General features: G+C 56.0%; 2 protein-coding genes across 4 annotated transcripts; both read left to right on the top strand.

Annotated features, from left to right (window-relative positions):
- The first annotated feature begins 639 nt into the window (after nt 1–639).
- Nucleotides 640–4,202, top strand: PPM1N (protein phosphatase, Mg2+/Mn2+ dependent 1N (putative)). 2 transcript variants are annotated; one of them, XM_037819652.1, is made up of 5 exons: nt 640–1,557; nt 2,114–2,231; nt 2,310–2,415; nt 2,497–2,557; nt 3,988–4,202. In XM_037819652.1, the coding sequence occupies exons 1-5, from the start codon at nt 655–657 to the stop codon at nt 4,060–4,062; spliced, it is 1,263 nt and encodes a 420-aa protein (XP_037675580.1). In that variant the 5' UTR covers nt 640–654; the 3' UTR covers nt 4,063–4,202. The 2 variants fall into 2 exon arrangements, with proteins under 2 accessions (XP_037675580.1, XP_037675581.1); XM_037819653.1 differs by having other exon boundaries at nt 3,630–4,202.
- Nucleotides 4,203–6,495: 2,293 nt separating this feature from the next.
- Nucleotides 6,496–18,820, top strand: LOC119521129 (vasodilator stimulated phosphoprotein). Of its 2 annotated transcripts, none has more exons than XM_037819193.1 (13): nt 6,496–6,824; nt 13,156–13,327; nt 13,414–13,579; nt 14,684–14,768; nt 15,300–15,355; nt 15,484–15,725; nt 15,835–15,932; nt 16,539–16,590; nt 16,751–16,784; nt 16,959–17,004; nt 17,133–17,223; nt 17,765–17,822; nt 17,951–18,820. In XM_037819193.1, the coding sequence occupies exons 1-13, from the start codon at nt 6,820–6,822 to the stop codon at nt 17,986–17,988; spliced, it is 1,143 nt and encodes a 380-aa protein (XP_037675121.1). In that variant the 5' UTR covers nt 6,496–6,819; the 3' UTR covers nt 17,989–18,820. The 2 variants fall into 2 exon arrangements, with proteins under 2 accessions (XP_037675121.1, XP_037675120.1); XM_037819192.1 differs by having other exon boundaries at nt 6,497–6,824; nt 16,748–16,784.
- Nucleotides 18,821–19,088: the final 268 nt, after the last annotated feature.

Below are 19,088 nucleotides of genomic sequence, written 5' to 3'. Positions count from 1 at the left end.
GAAAAGGGAGGGGAGGGGGATCCCGAAGGTGGACTTAATCTGGAGAGAGGAGGACAGATGTAACTAGCCAGAGTATGGGAGCCGGGCCTGGAGTTAAGAGGCGGAGCTAGAGGGGGGCTGGCATCGCAAAATTAGAAGGGTCTATGGCGGTGGGCTTGAATGGACGGACTAGACTGGAGAGAAGCAACAGAAGCCCAGAGGGGAGGGATCAAACCAAAAAAATCAAGGACTTTCGAAGCTGGTGGCGGGATCACTAAGGTGGGCGGAGTTTGGATAGAACAGGACCGGGGATCAGAAGCCAAGAATGCTGTGGTTAAGAACACAAATTCTAGAGTTCGATTCCCGGTAACACCAATTACTAGCTATGGGTTGATATTTCTCTATGACTCCTTTTTTTTTCTTCCTCTCTAAATTGGAGACAATGATGTAAAATAGCGTGTGGCACATCGTTTTTTATTATTATGGTTTTCCCTGACCCAGATCCCAAAACCCGCTTTGAAGATGCAGAAGAGAGGAGTCCCTGCAAGCGACTCGACTTGAAGTGCAGGTCAGGGGCAGAGGAAGGGGATTTAGGTGGTTTAAAATCTTACAGCAGAGCGGATTAATGGGGAGTGAGGTGGGGACAGGTGTAGAGGACGATCCCAGGGGGGAAGGATGGCGGCCGTCTCCCGCCTGCTGGAGCGTCTCCTCTGGCCAGCTCCCAAGGAAGAGGAGGAGGCGGAGCGCGGGCACCCTGGCGGGCCTCAGTCTCTCCTGGACGCGCCGCGCTGCGCCCAGCGGCTACACCGGGGTGCGGCGGCCGCGTGGGGCCTGAGCTTCGGGGTGAGCTCTGTGCAGGGCTGGCGCGCGCGCATGGAGGACGCGCACTGCGCTTGGCTAGCGTTGCCGGGGCTGCCTCCTGGCTGGGCCTTCTTCGCTGTCCTGGACGGCCACAGCGGGGCGCGAGCCGCCCGCTTTGGCGCGCGCCACCTGCCGGGCCACGTGCTGGAGGCGCTGGGCCCGGCGCCCCGGGAGCCAGAGGATGTGCTCGGGGCCCTGCGCCGCGCCTTCCTGAGCGCCGACGCGCGCCTGCGCGCGCTCTGGCCTCGCGGCGAGCCCGGCGGCTCCACCGCCCTAGCGCTGCTCGTCTCCCCGCGCTTCCTGTACCTGGCGCACTGCGGTGACTCCCGCGCGGTGCTGAGCCGCGCCGGCGCCATGGCCTTCAGCACGGAGGACCACCGGCCCATGCGGCCCCGGGAGCGCGAGCGCATCCACGACGCGGGAGGCACCATCCGCCGCTGGCGCCTGGAAGGCTCTCTTGCCGTGTCGCGGGCGCTGGGCGACTTTGCCTACAAGGAGGTTCCAGGGAGGCCTCCCGAACTGCAGCTCGTGTCCGCGGAGCCGGAGGTGGCCGCCCTGGCCCGCCAGGTCGAGGACGAGTTCATGCTTTTGGCCTCCGATGGCGTGTGGGACGCTATGTCTGGGAGCGCCCTGGCAAGACTGGTGGCCTCGCGCCTCCGTTTGGGTCTGGCCCCCGAGCTTCTCTGCGCGCAGCTGTTGGACACGTGTCTGTGCAAGGTCCTGGGGGTGGAGTGTGGAGGGGGCGGGGTTTGGGATAACTGGGGCTTGGCGCAGGGAGGAGGGACTTTGACAGCGAGTGGAGCTTCACAAGGGGGCGTGGCCTGCTGGAAAGGGGCAGGGCGAAGTTACGGAGACTGGGTGAGGGATGCCTTGCGATTGGATGGGAGAGTAGTAGTGCTTAGATTGGTTAGTAAGAGGGATTTAAGAGTAAGCGTCTTTTGGAAGGGGGAGGGGCTAGGTTGTAGGGGCGGGGCCTAAGGAATGATCAGTGCCTGATGAAGAGCAGTTGGACTGCAAAGTGGGTGGGGCTCCAGGGGAAGGGCCTGGCCCTCTGGAATAGGGTGGGGCTAGGACGTTGAGAAGGTGCTGCGAGGTTTTGGTGGAAAGAGACCCGCAGATGGGCGGGACTTCAGTAAAATGGGGATAAGGGATTCCGGGACAGGATCTAGAACACCAGGATTGTTGGAAAGGGGGGCTTCCAAGAACTTGGAGCCCCAGCCCGGAGCCTTCAACCCTGTCCGCCGGGCTCTCTTTTATTCTCCACCCTCGCCAGGGCAGCCTGGACAACATGACCTGCATCCTGGTCTGCTTTCCGGGGGTGCCTGGGCCTTGTGAGGAGGCGATCCGGAGGGAGCTAGAGCTGGACACAGCCCTGGGACAGAGGGTCGCCGGTGAGCTGGAGCCGGGAGCCCAATGGGAGGGACGGTCGACAAGCAGGGGTTCCCCTATGACCCTCGCCTCCTTCTCAGAGCTGTGCACCTCTGCCCAGGAGACCCCCAGCCTGAACACGATTTTCAGGACTCTGGCCTCGGAGGACATCCCAGGATTACCACCGGGAGGAGGGCTGGACTGCAAGTGAGTGGAGGTGGGTTGAGGAAGGATGAGGGAGGGATGCTAGGAGGGGTCCTCTCCTGAGGGCCTCCCTCTGCTCCCCAGGGCCACCATCATCGCTGAAGCATATGGTCACCATTGTCAGGTCTCAGAAGAGTGCTGGGAGGTAAGGCCCCTGTCTGTGTTTTTGAATGTTTCTCTTAGCCCCCCTCGCCCCTTCAGAGATGGGGAAATTGAGGACAGAGAGGAAAAGAAACATGCCTACTCTACTAGTAAATTCCTAGTCCTGGCCCAGAACACTTTGCTACACATGACAAGGAGATGCAGAAGCGAAGGAACTGGGCTTCCCTTCCAAAAAACGTACCCCTTGCAAATGCTCTGTAAAGCCCCATGGTCTCAAGCACAACCCCCTCCATCCAGGAATAAGACAGAAAATTCTGGAATGTTAATGAGGACCTCAACCTTGGTGCCCTGCAGAAACTGTCAGGACAACATCCTGAGGAGGGAAGGTCAAGTGTTCCATGACCTGAGGAGAGATGGCTGGTGGAGAAGCATAACTAAAGCACAGGGGAGGGGCATCAGGGTGGAAGCTGGAGAGGGAGAGCTGGAATCACATCCTGGAGGGCTTTGCATGGCTGGGGGAGGGGGGGTCAGGGAATCTGCTTATTATCCTTTGGATGAGGGGGGATTGTTGATAGCTTTTTAGCAGCTGAAGGAGGTACTGGTCAGGATTGTTTGAATTGTGAGTGACAGAAACCCAATTTGACCTGGGAAAGCAAAACAGGGAATTTACTGGGTCATGTAACTGGAGAGTTCAGGGACTGAAGGTAAAGCTGGATCTGTTCCTCAGATGATGTCATCAGAGACCCATCTCTTAGCTCTCTGTTCTCTGAGGTACTAGAGAGCTGCAGCACATTCCGCCAGCTTTCTGTCCCCCAGTGGAGGAAGTAGGCCAGTTTCCCAGAAGCCCCAGCAATCCTCCCAGAGCTGGTTCTCATTGGCCAAACTGGGTCACATGCCTGACTAGTTGCTGTGTCTCTGATTGGCTAGTCTGGACTCACGTGCCCACCTTGGCACTGGAGGTTGGGGTCTTCTCCACCCAAGCCTGATGGATTGAGAGATGGGGAAGGGTGGTCCATCAAAGGAAAATCAGGGTGCTGCTTCTAGAAGATAGGGAAGTGGAGGCTGAGAGGGCAGGAAGGGTTCCTGTTCACTGTCTCCCACATTTTGCATTACAGAAAGGGCAGAGTAGGGCTGGGAAGCCCACCAGCACCCATTCAAACTCTGCATTGGGTTTGGAAGCCTGACAGCTGTCATCCTTTGGGGAACCTCCACCCAGCTGGGGCCCCAACAGAACTAAGGAAGAAAACTGCTCCCTGCCCCAGCTACGTGGACCAGCGGAAGGAAGACAGGCTGATGGAGGAACCCCAGAATGTTTATTTCCCTCTTTCTTAGTTCCCTCTCACCGAAAAGTCAGTTCAATAACCTTCCCTTCCCTTCCCATTTTTCACAAGGTTTTTGAGGGGGAAGTAGGAGAGTGTTTTTTCTTATTAAATTTTAATTACATAGATAATTCAAAATACATTTTTCTTGCAGAAAACAGACAAACAGCATTTACCCAGTCAGCTGGCAAATATGTATTGGACACACAGGCCTTGCTCACAGCCATGAAGCAGGCAGATCCACCGAGATCCCTGCCCCTTGGGGACCCCTAATAGGGGGAGACAACAAACAAGAGTACCAATAAATAAAGTCATTGCAGAGACTGATGAGTGTCATGAGGAAAATAAAACACAGTGGTGTGATAAAAAGTTTAGGGAAGCTACTTTGTTTTTTAAAATTGTTATTCACCTCTTTCTTCAATGGGTAATACATTCACGTGGTTTGAAATTCAAAAGGTACAGAATGGCATAGAATGAAAGTCTTTCTCCATTCTGTGGCCATGCAAACAGCCCGGGGAACAGTGTCCCAAGGTGCAGGGAACAGCCAGTGCTAAGGTTGGCATTTGCAAGATGAGGCTTCAGATCTTTTTGACCACCAGGGACCCCACAATCCCACTCCCATTCCCATGGGTAACCACAGCCATGAATTGGGAGTGGATTTTTCCAAATTTTTCCTTCTGCCTGTAAACATATGTATATGTACCTCTAGCAAATATACGGTACCTTTAACATTTCTCTGATAAGTTTCAGACTGTATGTATCACTTGGCAACTTGTTTTTCCCACTTGACAATATGTCGGAGACTTCTTCCATGCCATTGCACTCCTCATTCTGATGTGTAATGGTTTAGCCATCTGTCTTCCTCTTGATGGACATTTAGGCTATTTCTGATTTTTGCCCTGTCAGTGTAGCTGCCACAAAGATCCTTGATCATGCTCCTTGTGTATTTAAGCAAAGATTTCTCTAGTGCAGGGGTCTTGCTACCCGTTTTGTATGGCACTCGAGCTAAGAATACTTTTTATATTTCTACAGGGTTGTTTGAAAAAATAATAATATGTAAAAGAGATCCATTGTGGGCCACAAAGCCTCAAATATCTACTATTTGGACCTTTATAGATAAAGTTTACTGACCCAGGAAGTGCCATCCTTCCCATTTCACAGATGGGAAAGTTGAACCCAGAGAAAGGACTTGTTCAAGGTCACACAGAACCGGGGTTTTCATTTAGTTGGATAAATGTTTGTTAACTCCTGCTTGGCACTTGCTGGGCTGGGTGAGGCCCAGAAGTCAATCAAGCCTACAACTGCCCCGAAAGAACTCACAGCCCGAGAGATACACAATTACAACCTAGGCGCTTCAAGGCCCAAGGTCTCCCAGGGAGAGGTGGAGAAGAATTCTTTCAGAGAAGAATTAATGTAATAGCTTTGTCTAAAAGGATGAGGGGCTCTCGGGTGAAGGAGGACCCGACTGCACCCAAGCAGAGGACCAGGTTTGGACAAGGGCTAGGAAGGCTCATTCCCTCGCCTGCTCTGCTGGGCCCTGAGAATTTTGGTTTCACAGTCACACCTCGGCTTTCGAGGTTCTGAGGGCTCAGGAAAGAGGGCCATAATCCAGATTTGTTCCCTGCCTCCGAGCCTCAGTTTACCCGTTTGTAAAGGTCGAGCTCTTGATTTCCCAGGCGCCAGCCGCTCCGCTAACGCACTTCACACAGGCCGGGTGGCGTTCGCCGGGAGGGGCGTGGTCACATGGTGACGTCACTAGGGGCGGGGCCTGGGGGACCGGTTGCGGAAGCCTAGGACAGCGTCTGGAGCCTTAAGCCGGCGCTTGGGAGAGGGAGGTCTCGGGAGCCGGCACCAGGGAGGGTCTCTCGGCCTCTGGGCCTTCCCGATTGCTGGGATGATCCCTCCGTCATCCGCGGGCGAAACTGAGTCACGGTGGGGTGGGCTTGGGGAAGGGGCCAAGGGCTTTATTTATACAGAAACCCGGAGTCCCGTTCCGACCCAGGGCCAGCTTGGCCCCCACCCCACCCCCGCCCCCTTGCCAACCTTCAACTCTACCCCCAACCCCCGACCCTGCGGCTGTGAGTCAGCGACCGGCCGGCCCCCTAGGCCCACTTCCTCCTCATCTTCCCCCTGCGGGAGAGGCGGGCAGGGGGCGGTGAGAGGGGTGGGGCTCTACTCACCCATACCCTTCCTGTGCGAGGAAGGGGGGGACACCCCTTAGAAAACCCCTTATAAATTGGCAGAGAAGACAGAGATGTTGAGGGTCCCAAGGTGGGATTTTGGACAAAAATTTGAGGAAATCCGTGCTTAACCAGAGGGTTCCGCTGCCCTCCCCCCCAAATTGAGCATAAGTTAAAGAAATGGAGAAGTCGATGGTGGGGAGGGTGAGAAGGAAGACAGTGTGCCCCCATTTAGATCCCCCTAAGAATGCCTATACTGGGGGAGAACTAGGGATCAAGAAAGGATCCCTTCCCCTCCACCAAGCACCCCCCCCCCAATTTGGAGTGCCCCTAAGTGCATCCCTGTGTAATAACGTTGGGACAGAGGGAAATAGCGGAAGTGGCGGGTTCTGCGTTGCCCTTTTAAGCGCCCTCCACCCCCTCTCCGCCTCGAGACTGCCGCGTCCCCTTTAAGGCGCGGGGCATTGTGGGTGCGGGGAGTGGAATTTTGGAACGAAATGTAGCGAAGAGAAGTACAGTAGTAAGAGTAACGCTGTAGCCGCTGCCGGCCGAGGGGGCGCGCCGGGGAGGGGACGCCGCACCCCCTATCTGCCTCAGGGACCCCCATCAAACCCCCAAGGGAAGGAGGCGCCCGAGGACCCGCCCCAGTCCCGTCCACGTTCCCCCCAGGAAGCCGGACTCTATGGGGCGGGACCCTGGGGGAGACTGAGCAGAACCTGGAGCCAGCCCCGAACCCCTGAACCTCCAGCCAGGGGCGCCCCGTGAGCCCCCAGCCGGTGGGCGCGCCGCCCGCCCGCCGAGCAGCCATGAGGTGAGCCGCGAACTGCTTCCGACCTTCCCCGCCCTGCGCGGGCTCCCCGCCCCGCCTTTGTCCCCCCTCCCCCAGCTCTCTCCGGGCTGGAGTTTGGGGACCAGGCACTGGGAACCTCGAATTTGGGGCCGAATCCCCTTGGGCGAGCGCCAAGTTATAACCAGCTCCCCATGACTTCCAAGGCTCGGGGTGGTGTCCGTGAGGTTCTCCTAGAAGCTCTTAGTTTGGGGGGCTCTCCGAATTTTAGACTTCCTCCGGGGACCTCCCAGTTGGCAGATTGTCCCTACAGGGATGCCAGGATTTAGGCAGGACTCAAGAGTCCCCCAAACGTCAACTCGGGAGTCTGGGAGGGGTTGTGGGGGGCCGAGTCGGGGAACCTGAGTCGTGGAAGAGAGACTGAGACACAGACCCCGGTTACCGGGGTTCCTCTTTACTTAGTGGTGGAAAAAGTCTCCCCAAGTGGAACCGCGCCCCCCAACTTCGGGGTACTTCTTAACCCCCTAAATTTGGGGGCACATTCAGAATCTCCGGTGGAGATCGGTGCGGACGGACGGACCCGGATGCGGCCTCGAGGATCTGGTTGGGTTGGGACCCCCCTTCCCCGTCCCTCTCCACCCGGAATCTTTCCGTGCCTAGGACGGAGCGAGTGCGGAGGGCGGCTCCCCGGCCTGGGGCCAGAAGGGCGGTCCGTCTTCCCCCACCTGCGCGGCCCTGGGGAGGGAGGGGGCGAGGCAGCTGGGGGACGGGGGCCTTTGTCTTCCTGACTCACCTGTCGAGACAGCTGGTATGGGGGGCGGGCGAGGAGCGCCTTGGGCCGGCTGCTCTCCCCACCCCGGCCCCTCCCCCTTCACCCCCAACTCTCTTCCTGCCAGGCCCTCGGGAGCTATTGGGTTGGAGGAGGGGGTGCAAGAAACCTTCAAGGTCATAGCCCTCTCCCCCTGGGACCCAGGCTTGCCAGATAGTTCCAGCTGTCTTCCCAGGAATTTAATCTTGGGGGGGGGTTCAAGGGACCCAGAGATTTTGTCTTACCAGGGCCCCCCAAAAAACTCCTAGGCTCACTTGAGGCTTAGCCAGGGGAGGAACTGGGGCTGGCTGAGCGGACTCGCCCTCCATTCTCTCCTCCCCTGGCCCCCCATCATCTTTCCCTTGGGGCCGGAGCCTGACAATACTTTATCTTCCTTCCTCCACTCTCTCCAGGACTTCCTGCCCCAAAGCCCCCCGCCTGAGGGGGAGGCCCCTGGGGACGGCTGGGGGGTTATCCCCCGGGTGCCCACATCCTCCCATTTCCCCCACACTCCCCACCCTCCTGCCCTCTGACATCGGGGTGGTTTTCCTTTTTCTGTCCATTAGAGATCTGCTCCTCCAGTTTGTTCTTTTGATGGGAAAGGGATGGTTGGAAAATTTGGAGCCAGGGGGCACCCACAGACACCCTCAAGGCTTCCTGCCTACCCTTTCCCCCGTGACTTCTACGTCCCTTCTAGGGCTGCCCTGTTGAGGGGGGCAGTTTGCAGAAGCGAGGCTCCCTTCCTTCACCCTCTTCCCCCGGGACTCCCCTCTCCCACCGCCCCCCAGCCCCCCCGCCGCGTTTCCGGTCCCAGGCACGGAGGCCGGCGGATGGCGGATGTCCGAGTTAGTTAGTGCTGCCTCACTCGCTGAGACCGTAAAAGGGCAGGAGCGGGAGCAGCAGCAACGCCGGGCCGGGCGCCTGCCCTCCCCCACCCCCCTGGCCCTCCCAAAGGGGCCCCCTCCTGCTGTGGCCCTGGGCCCCGCCTGCTGGGGGGGTGGGTTAGGCAGAAGTTGAAGGGGGTCACTCCCACTTGCTGAGGGGTCCCCCCTGCGGGGGACTACACCCACCTTCCTGGGCTGTGCCCCTTCTCCAGGTGCACCTGGGATTCAGTTTCCCCACTGGGGAAATTGAGGTTCAGAGAGAAAGCCCTGGTGCAAGGTCACTCAGCAAATCCTAGGCAATTTGGGGGGGGCGGGGGCCTGGGGAGGGGTGCTAGGATCCATTCCTCAGATTTCTAGCTGGTTTGCCTGGGGACACTCTTGGGGGCAATTGGAAGAGTGGATGTTAAAATGGAAAATTACAAGATAAATTTCTTTTTCTCCCAGTTTGACAAATATTTGTCCAATGTCGGCTGTGTATGGGACTCTGAGCTGGGATTCCGGGAGGGCCGGGAAGAGGGGACAGAGGTCTAAGAGTCTCGGGCAGAAGGAACTCAGGAAGAAATTGCCTCCATTTCTTTCCTTTTCCAATATTAGTAATTATTCTTATTGTTATTAATGGAAAGGAAGAAACTTTGATCACACATCTGCTTTGTGCTAGGCACACTGCACTCGGTGCCTGATTCAGCTTAATCCTTACAAAAATCCTAAGAGCTTGATACTATTTGGTCCTCTCTCCCCAGTTTATAGATGGGAAAACTGAGACACTGAGAAGCTAAGCAAATTGCTTGTGAAAGTTTGGAGGGGGTCAAGCCCGAGTTTGAATCCAGGGCTGTCTGTCTCAACTATTATGTTATTAAAGAAAGGGGAAATTAAAACCTTTTATGGTTGTTTTTTTTTTTAAGTACAAGTAACACACTTTCACTGTAGAACACTTAAAATAATGCAGATAAGTAAAAAGAAACTTGAGCAGGAAACTTTACCTTCCTTTCACTTGTGGGAAACTGAGGCCCATGGGAGAGGAGGGACTAGAATGAGGACACAGAAGCCCCACAGGCAGGCCTGGGACTCCCGATCTGGTTCCCAGCCCCAGACTGCTTCAACTCCAGGAAGATTTGTGGTTTGGGAAGGTTGTATGTATTGGGGAGGGAGAGCAGGGGATGTCACAAGTTTTATGGCATAAGGAGACTATGTAGTAAGTCTTGGTGGGGGGAGTGGTGAAGGAAAGAGCAAAACTCTAGTTTGGAAAGTTTGAGTAAACCTGAGTCACTGTGCTTGATTCCCTCCAATGATAGGAAGCTTTCTCCCTCCTGTTCCAACTCCCGGTTCTCATGCACAGAGAGTATGCTGTGTTCCAGGTTGTGTGTTTCGGGTTTTTTTGTTCATTATCCCTGTTAATCCTTGCAACAAACCCAGTGAGATATAGTTTCTGGGGCGGGAAACTGAGGCGCAGGGAGTGAGTCGAGGGGTCTGAGATCCCCAGAGACCACTGGAACCAGGTGGACCCTGCTTCAGTCTGACTCCCCCACTTCTATTTTGACTTCTATTTTCAATTTTCTATTTTGACTTCTTCCCAGTTTATACAGTTTTAGCATTTTCAACTAAAGTAATGACTTACTTTTATACAGGTAATACCAGCCCAAGGTATAACAGAGAAAAGCATAACAATCAAGCAGTTCAAAAGGGTAAAGGGTGCAAAATGCCCATTTCCTCCCCACCCTAGTGCCCCAGGTCCCTCCTGGGAAGGAAGCCACTGTCTTCCATTCTCCTGCCCGGCAGCTTCTGCATATATCACCACTCTGTGCGGAAGGGTATTTATATCTTCCCACCTTCCTTTTTTTTAAACCTCTGATGCACACCACTTTGTACCTTGCCTTTTAAAAATTTTAACTTGGCTATTTCCTCAGCTATAAATGAGGTTAAGAACTTGGGCAGACCTGCGTTCAAATCCGAGCCCCCACCCCCACAACATGCTTACTTGCTGTGTGGTCTGGGGGAAGTGTCTTCACTTCTCTGTGCCCTCATTATCTCATCTGTCAAAAGGGAACAGCCTCAGAGTTGAGCTTCTCAGGTGGTGGTGAGGTTCCGTGGGAAATCAGTGCCCCGTGTCTAGAACAGTGTCTGGGGCCCAGGCGAACCGAAAAATGGCAGCCGCCAACCCACTGTTAAGAGCTCTTCCTTTTTTTACAGACGTTTATTTAACCACTCCTGAGCACCCACTAGGTGCTACACACCATTCTAGGTTCTGGGGCACAGCAGTGCACAAAACGGACAAACATGTAAGATGTTCTGGTGAGGGAGAGAGATAAATAAGCAGAAAACACTGCCTCAAAGAAGGATGGCGGCTATGAAGAAATGTACAGCAGAGGGTGAGAGGGGCAGAGCCATTCTAGACAGGGTGGTGACCGAGGGCTTCTCGGAGGAGGCACTAAACAGAAACCCGAAGGAGTGGGGAGAATCCAGGCTGGAGGAAGAGCAATCCACAGGTCCCGGGGCAGGAGTGCATCTGGCATGTTAGAGCAGCGCAGACGCCGGTGGGGCTCGACTTGAGCAAGCGGGGTGGGGGTGGGGGGGTCAAAGAGATATGGGGGTGGTATTGGGGGGACAGATCACACAGGCAGTAGTTTGACTCTGCGGGAGCCAGGAGCCCATCATGGGCACTTCTGAGAAGAGGAGGGATGCGATGGGATTTGTGTTTTAACAGGATCCCTCTGAGCTGACGGGGACACAGTAACCTGGAGAGGACAGGAGCAGCCCCAGGGTCCCGCGGCAGGCACCCAGCTCTCTGGCCAGACCAGAGACTCAGCAGGGCAGGGCCGCCTGGGAGAGCAAAGTGCAGTCAGGGTGGGGCAGCGACAGCAGCCCTGGGCGTCTGGCCAGAGTCTGCCCTGGGCGTGGGTGGCAGGTGTGGGTGAGCCCTTAGCCCTGCCAGGGGCATTGCAGGAATGGCCCCCTGAGGCTGTGCTTGTCTGGAGGCAGCACCTGGTGGGTGGATGGGTGGGTAGGACTCCTGCAGTTCCTAGTGGTTTATAGACTGGACCTGAAAACACAGTGGCCTGGGTTCAAATCCTCCTTCTGCACTCACTAGCTGTGTGACCTTGGGCAAGTCGCTCCACCTCTCTGGGCTCCAGTTTGCAGTCCTCACCTGCAAAATGGGGATGAAATAATAGTGCGCACCTCACAGGGCTGCAGTGAGAATAACTGGGTAAAGGGTTTAGGAGCTTGAAGCACCTGAGAAAGTAGAAGCTGCCACAATGACATAAACTTGGAATGCTGGGCTCAGCCACCTGACCAAATGACCTGCTTCTACTGAGGGTCTTCCCTGCCCTGAGAGTGGGGTGGGAGGCCTTTCACAGCCACGGCACCCAGCCCACCGCCCCCCAGACAAAGCCATTACTGGGTATATAATTTCTCTCCCCAGAAACCTCTAACCACCAACTTCCTCTTTTCAGGAAAAAAGCCCGGTGGGGGCAGGATGGGGAGCAGAGCTTCCCCTTGGTCTGTGTGTGACTTTGAGCAAGTCACTTCCCCAGTGAATTTCCTCATTGGGGGAGGGGAGGATTGAACCTCCCTGCGGGGACTGGTGGGGGGTCCCAGGGATGCGGGTGCCTGCCCAGGGGGGCCAACCGTTAGGGAGCACTCCGTAGGTGCCAGGAGTGACACCCCCACCCCGTCCCTGGGAGCGGGACTGTCGCCTCCCTGGTGTGCAGGCAAGGAGGATGCGTTCCAGATGGGATGGTCACCTGCCTGAGTCACAGGGAAGAGGTGGCTCCGTAGAGGTTTGAACTCAGATCTAGTGGACATCAGATCCTGAACTCTGAACCACTGGCAGTTTACTCACCCCTCCCTGTGAGGCCGGGTCAGACACTGCCTTGTCCAGGGAGCCCTCCCTGACTCCCAGGCTGGGACAGCCGCCACCTTTGGGGTCCCCAGGCTCCCCCAGACTCCCCAGTCTTAGCCCTGGGATGTCCCTGTCTGACAGCTCTGTCCCCCACACTGGACTGTGAGCCCTGAGAGGGCAGGGCCAGGGCCATGTTGGTCATTGCCTTGTCATCCCCAGCATGGGGAGTGTCTGCTGAATGGCTGTTAGTGCCCCGGGGGGCCCTGTGGGTGGCAGGGGGGGCAGTAGGAGTCCAACTTCCTCTGGGGGAGACCAAGTGGAAAAATCTGGGGTCAGGGATCTTCCCTGCCTGCAGCAGGACCCCCATCAGCCTCGGCTTCCTCCTCTGATGAATGAAGAGGGGGCGCAAGGAGGGGCCGAGCACCCCTGCAGCGACAGGGAAACTGAGGTCCCAAGTGCTGCCCAGGGCTCCTGCCCCATTATCCACCCCCCTTGCCAACACGCTTTCTCTGTCCATCCTGTTTTCTCCCATCTCTCCCCCGTCCGTCTGTCTTTCAATCTCTCTCTTCTGACCGTCTCTCACCTCTCTCTCTCTGTCTGTCTCTTCCTCACCATCTGTCTGTCCAACCTGTTTTGTGTGTCTCTGTCTCTCTGTCCCTCCTGTTTTCCTCTCCCAGTCTCTGTCTGTCTCTGGGTCTGCCAGTGGCTGTGTGAGTTCCCCTGGCCCATCCCGCCTGCTCTCCCTCCCACACCAGGGAGGCCCAGAGGGAGACGGGGAGTGGCCCCTTGGCTAAGCGGCCCCTCTCCCCACCCTCTTCCCAACAGCGAGACGGTCATCTGCTCCAGCCGGGCCACGGTGATGCTTTACGATGACAGCAACAAGCGATGGCTGCCTGCCGGCACGGGCCCCCAGGCCTTCAGCCGCGTCCAGATCTACCACAACCCCACGGCCAATTCCTTCCGTGTTGTCGGCCGAAAGATGCAGCCAGACCAGCAGGTGACTCCTCCTTCCTGTCCCCACCCCGGCGGACACCCCACCCCCACCCCCGCCACCCCCCTCACTGTCCCTTCCCCTCCTGCCAGGTGGTCATCAACTGCGCCATCGTCCGGGGCGTCAAGTATAACCAGGCCACCCCCAACTTCCATCAGTGGCGTGACGCCCGCCAAGTCTGGGGTCTCAACTTCGGGAGCAAGGAGGATGCGGCCCAGTTTGCCTCAGGCATGGCCAGTGCCTTAGAGGCACTGGAAGGTTAGAAACAGCCGTGGGCAGGGGGCGGGCAGAGGGGGCCTGCCGTGGGGCCTGGGGCTGCCGTTTCACCTCTCTGGGCCTCCGTTTCTCGCTTGGAATGGGGCTAATCCACCGTTCCCATGGAGAGTTGTAAGGATCTGTGGGCCCTGGGTGCCCCCAAGTATAAGGGACATGATTCCTAAGGCTACAGCCCGATGAACTTCTCCACGTGCACCCCGCTGAGTGGTGCCTCCCAGATCAAGAGAACATTCCAGCGCCCGGGGCTCTCCGGGGCCCCTTCTCAGCCCTCAGATGTTGCTGTGCCAACAGCATCATCCTCATCAATTAGTTTTCAGGGATCGATGCATATATTTTTAAATCTCTCCAGCTGGTGTTTCTTAAACTTTAATGCGCAGGGATCTGGTTAAAATGCAGAGTCTGGTTCAGTGGGGCTGGGGTGGGGCCCAAGACTTGGCATCTCTGACAAAACTCCCCAGTGATGCAGAGGCTGCTGGCCCATGGGGGATCATCTGCAGGGCGAGGCTTTCAGTGGTTCTGCTATGCATCTAGGGTCTGGCATCTTTTCTCTAGAACTGCAAGGTCACCAAATGGCAAGGGTGTCCGCCTCACGGGGCCTGCTTGTCTGGGGCCACAGGGAAATAACTAATGGACAGAGAAGGCCAGAGAGCCTGAGGGTGGGTGGGGAAGAGACTTCTAGTTCTCTCCGGAGCCCTCAGGCTGGGGGTCTGCAAGCAACTGTAATAGAAGTTAAAAGCCTGGACACTGGAGTTGGCCCGAAACCATGTCTTGTTCTGGCAAGTTCCTGGCTGTGAGACATTGGGCAAGTGTCTGCCTCTGGGCCTTTGCTGTCCCCACCACTCCGTCGTCATGACAACCCCCACCTCATCGCAGCTTGGTCAAGGGGAGCTGATGCTGGCCCTCAGCCCCTTTGGGCACCCAGGTGCCTGCACCTTAGCCCGCAGTGTCCCGGGCCTGGGGGAAGAAGGAAGTGAGCCCCTCTGGGCAGGATTCCTGGGAGGCCAGGGGAGCGCAGGGAAAGTGCCAAGAGGTGGAGCAGAGATCAGTGCTGACTCATCGCCCTTGCTTTCCACTCTCACCTTCCAGGAGGTGGGCCGCCTCCCCCCGCAGCGCCTCCCGCCTGGTCGGTCCAGAACGGCCCCTCCCCGGAGGAGCTGGAGCAGCAGAAAAGGTGGGGCCGTGCCTGGGCGGAGAACCCTGTCATTCCCAGAGTTCTAGAATGTTGAAACCCCTGGCTCCTAGAGTTCAGCACTCTCCAGCTTCCAGGTTCCGGAATGTTTCAATGCCCAGAGGACTAGAGATTCACATATTTCAGAAACCCCCACCTCTTGGCATTCCAGAAACTCCTGGCTTCTGGTGATCCAGACACCCCTGAGGCTCAGAGGTGCCTGACCTCCTGCACTCCCAGATTCCCAGAGTCCAGAATCTTACTGTTTAAAGGATCTTGGCATTTTGTGATTTAGGTGTTCTCAAAAGTGTGATGACTAGCATGCTAGCATCTTGGTCTCTTCATGTCCCTGCCCCCACCCCATTCCCCTCAGAACCCCTTCCTGGGCCTCTGGGGAAGGAAGGCCTAGGTGGGAATTAGGAGCCAGCTTTGCTGATCCTGGGCTGGCTGGAGCCTCTGAGAGCAGGTGGGAAGGCTCCCTGGCTATCCATGGGGCCCTGAGTGATCACTATCCCCTCTTCCCCATATCCCCAGGCAGCAGCTGGGCCAGCAGGAGCACGTGGAGCGCGAGCGCCGGGTCTCCAATGCAGGTGACTGTTCAATGGCTGTGAGAGTCAGGGAGACCTCCCCAGAGGTGGGGGCCAGCCAGCCTGACAGTGAAAGACGGGGCTTCTCTCTCAGCACCCCTCTTTGTGTGTGTGTGTCTGTGTTGTTTCAGGAGGCCCACCTGCTCCTCCAGCTGGGGGTCCGCCCCCACCTCCAATACCACCCCCGCCTCCAGGTCCCCCGCCACCCCCTGGTCTGCCCGCCTCGGGGGTCTCGGCTGCAGGGCATGGAGCTGGGGGAGGCCCACCCCCTCCACCCCCTCTCCCTGCTGCACAGGGCTCCAGTGGTGGAGGGGCCGGCGCCCCTGGTCTGGCCGCAGCCCTTGCTGGAGCCAAACTCAAGAAAGTCAGCAAGGTGAGGGGCCAGGAGCAACAGGATGTGGGGTGACTGGGGACCCAGGAGGAGTCATGGGGAGAGGCTGGGGTCTCATAAAGCCTTATTCCCTATTTAATTTCTCTTGCAGGAGGAGGCCTCAGGGGGGGCCCCAGCCCCCAAAGCCGAGAGTGGGAGGAGCACAGGTGGGGGGCTCATGGAGGAGATGAATGCCATGCTGGCCCGGAGGTGAGCCCGAGTACCCAGCCCAGACCCCACGGTCCCCTGGGAAAAGCTCCACAGAAAACCCCAACGATCAGCAGTTCCTAAACCAGCTCTGCCGCAGAATCACCTGGAGATGAAACCCACCCCTGAAAATTCTCATTCAGTAGGGCCAGGTCAGGAGAGGAGCCAGCTTCCTGTTTTGTTTGTTTCTTTTGGTGAAAGTTCTCCCTTTGAGAGCCAAGTTTGGAATATAATGCAGGGGGTTACAGTCGCTTGCGATGTCTCAGGTTTGCAACCAACGAATTAGCCTCTAGAATGTTCTAAAACCCAGAATTCTAGAACGTTAAGAGTTCCTGCCCCAGAATTCTGGAAACTCGGACTTTCAGAATCTCAGCATTGTAAAATAGAGCCCCCACAAACACGCCTTAGATTGGGTGGTTTGCAGATGTGAGAATCGGAGACACCCTCCATTCTAGAATAGCATTTACTCTCTTTGACTCTAAAACTAGGGTCTCCTCAGCCTTCACAAATGCGAGTAACACTAGAAATCAGCATTTCTAGAACTTTGGGAAGGGGGGCTGTTGAATGGCTGAGGGAGAACAGAATCTGTTTTTCCTTGTCCTCCTACAGAAGGAAAGCCACACTGGTTGGAGAGAAACCCCCCAAGGATGAATCTGCCAATGTGAGTTAGGGGCTCTTCCTGTCCCACACACCTTGGGCTGTGCCATAGGGGAGGGTTATTGGGTAGGGGCTTCTGATAGGGATGGGCTGGCTTTGAACCTGGAGGAAGAATTAGAAGTGGGACGGGGGCTGGCTCATGACATTTTATTTCCCACCAGCAGGAGGAGCCAGAGGCCAGAGTCCCGGCCCAGAGTGGTAAGAGCCCAGCCTGGCCACAGGAACTACAAATCCCAGGAGGCCCTGTTCTCATATCTCTCTCACCGGAGATGGTTCTTTTGAGTGGGGACTGATGAGGGAGGCTGGGGGTTTCAGAAAGAATGAAGGTGGGGGCATTCCTTGACCTTGCTCTGATTGTTACCTGGCCCTCAGAACCGGTGCGAAGACCCTGGGAGAAGAACAGCACAACCTTGCCAAGGTGGGCAGGCAAATTGGACTTGTCTGGTTTATAGGGAGGAACAAAACATGACCTCTGGAGTGGGAAGCAGGGAAGGCAGGTCCTCTCTCTAGCCTCATTCCTGTCCCAAACCACACTGTCTCTCCCAGGATGAAGTCGTCTTCCTCAGTGACCACTTCCGAGGCCCAGCCCTCTGCACCAAGCTCCAGTGACGAGTCAGACCTGGAGAGGGTGAAACAGGTAGCTTGGGGAGGGGGCTGGGGATGAGGCCGGAGGTTTAAAAGGGGCCATACAAAGATAAAAGATCTGGGTCCAGACCCTGCCACTGACGTGCCGTGTGACTCTAGAAATGTCCTTGGGAACCTCAGTTTTCTGGTCTGAGAAATGAAGAGACTGTAAAGGTCAAGGATGACAGAAGTTACAACTTCGTTTTCTAGTGCCTGTGGCAGACCTTACTAATCCATCACTGCACCAGTTATCAGTGAGTTCCCAGAATCCTTTACAGCATACTGCCCCAGACATCCACCAGGGAGTTGGCAGGAGACTGGAACATATTTGCCAACCCTGGTACTGGATATTCTCCAGTACGTTCCTTCTGGCTCCAAGGATCCAGAATTTTCCCCTAGAATTCTCCAGTCACTCTGTGACCTTGTCAGCAATGTCATGGGTGGGGTGGGTCTTGACCCTCCTCCCTGTAGCCTTTCAGTCAGTGAGAAAGGGGGGAGTTCATTTCTGTAATTCCACGCACCCCTCCTGATTGACTACACCTCCTTATTTCCAGGAGCTTCTGGAAGAGGTGAGGAAGGAACTGCAGAAAGTGAAAGAGGAAATAATTGAAGGTGAGGTGTTTGGTTTTTTGTTTTAACACTTATTTTGGAGGCAACATACCCCTTGGAAAGAGCTCTGTTTTGGAAGGGAAGGGGGAAGAGGCTCTGCTCCTGACTTAATGCTTCTTGTTTCCTTCCAGCCTTTGTCCAGGAGCTGAGGAAACGGGGTTCTCCCTGACCCCAGGGACCCAGAAGATCCTGCTTCTCCTTTCTGCACACCCTGCCTGTCACCCTGCTTTCCCTGCCTCAACTTGACTTGGAATAGGCTGAAGACTACACAGGAATGCGTCTTCCCCACTCCCCAACTCACTTGGAAAATTCCAAGGCGGGGCGGCTTCCCTGGCACCACGCCCATACCTGTATCGGCTGCTGATTGGCTGGGGAGGTCCCCACCCTTTGCTCCCTTTGGTCCTTCCCCTCTGCCATCCCCTTGGGGCTGGTGCCTCTGCTGGGGATGTACCAATTAGCCCCACAGTCTGGGGGAAGGAAAGAGGGAATTTCACATTCCCTGGTTCTAGATTCACTTTAAAGCTTAATGCCTTTGAGTTTTTGTTTTTTTAAGAAAATAAATATATATATATATTTGGGTTTTTTGGAAGGGGGAAGGGAAATTTTTTTTCTCTTTGTTTTTTGATAAAATGGGGTGTGGGGAGTTTTTAAATGCTATAGCCCCAGGCTTGCCCCATTTGGGACAGCTACTTAAGGGGGGAGAATGTCCCACCCCGCTAGGGGCTCCTCTCCCTACCCCAGGGACCCCATCTGCCTTTTCCTCTGGTTCCTTCCCCTTTTATATGAGGAATTAAGATGCTGTAACTTTTTTGGAACCTCAGTTTTTTTTGGGTTTTTTTATTTGGGTAGGTTTTGGGGTCCAGGCCATTTTTACCCCCTGGGGAAAATTAAGATGGGGGAGAAAGGAAAAGGGGAGGAAACCTCTCTTCTCCCACCTTCACCTTTAGCTTCTTGAAAATGGGCCCCTGCGGAATAAATCTGCCAGTTTTTATAAATGCTAAGATCTCTGGTGTGGTTTGAAGGGCTGCTCTGATAAGGATGGGGGTGCTGCTTCTATTCTCTCCATGAGACCCCCCAGTAAGCTGCCTTCCCCTCACCTTCTTCCTTGCTACCCTGTACCTGCTCCAGGATAGCCTGAGCCCGTCTTGGCCTTCCTCCCCCTACCTCAACCACTGCACCAAGTCCCTTTGCTGCCCCACCTGGGAGAAGACTTATGGGGTGACTGCCCCCTCTCTGCGGCACCCCTCCCAGCCCCGCTCCCACATCATG

Source organism: Choloepus didactylus, chromosome 27 (assembly GCF_015220235.1).
Source record: "Choloepus didactylus isolate mChoDid1 chromosome 27, mChoDid1.pri, whole genome shotgun sequence".
NCBI classification, from domain to species: Eukaryota; Metazoa; Chordata; class Mammalia; order Pilosa; family Megalonychidae; genus Choloepus; species Choloepus didactylus.
Note: the sequence above shows the minus strand (reverse complement) of the source record. Positions and strands in the feature narration are given on the sequence as shown.

Excerpts from the sequence above, each read along its gene's own strand:
- LOC119521129 (XM_037819192.1), top strand. Across the intron at positions 13,328-13,413 it reads AGATGCAGCCAGACCAGCAG|GTGGTCATCAACTGCGCCAT; the intron begins GTGACTCCTCCT and ends CCCTCCTGCCAG. Across the intron at positions 14,769-15,299 it reads GAGCTGGAGCAGCAGAAAAG|GCAGCAGCTGGGCCAGCAGG; the intron begins GTGGGGCCGTGC and ends CCATATCCCCAG.
- PPM1N (XM_037819652.1), top strand. The coding sequence starts at position 655 with ATGGCGGCCGTCTCCCGCCTGCTGGAGCGTCTCCTCTGGCCAGCTCCC. Across the intron at positions 1,558-2,113 it reads TGGACACGTGTCTGTGCAAG|GGCAGCCTGGACAACATGAC; the intron begins GTCCTGGGGGTG and ends CACCCTCGCCAG. Across the intron at positions 2,558-3,987 it reads TCTCAGAAGAGTGCTGGGAG|AAAACAGACAAACAGCATTT; the intron begins GTAAGGCCCCTG and ends TTTTTCTTGCAG.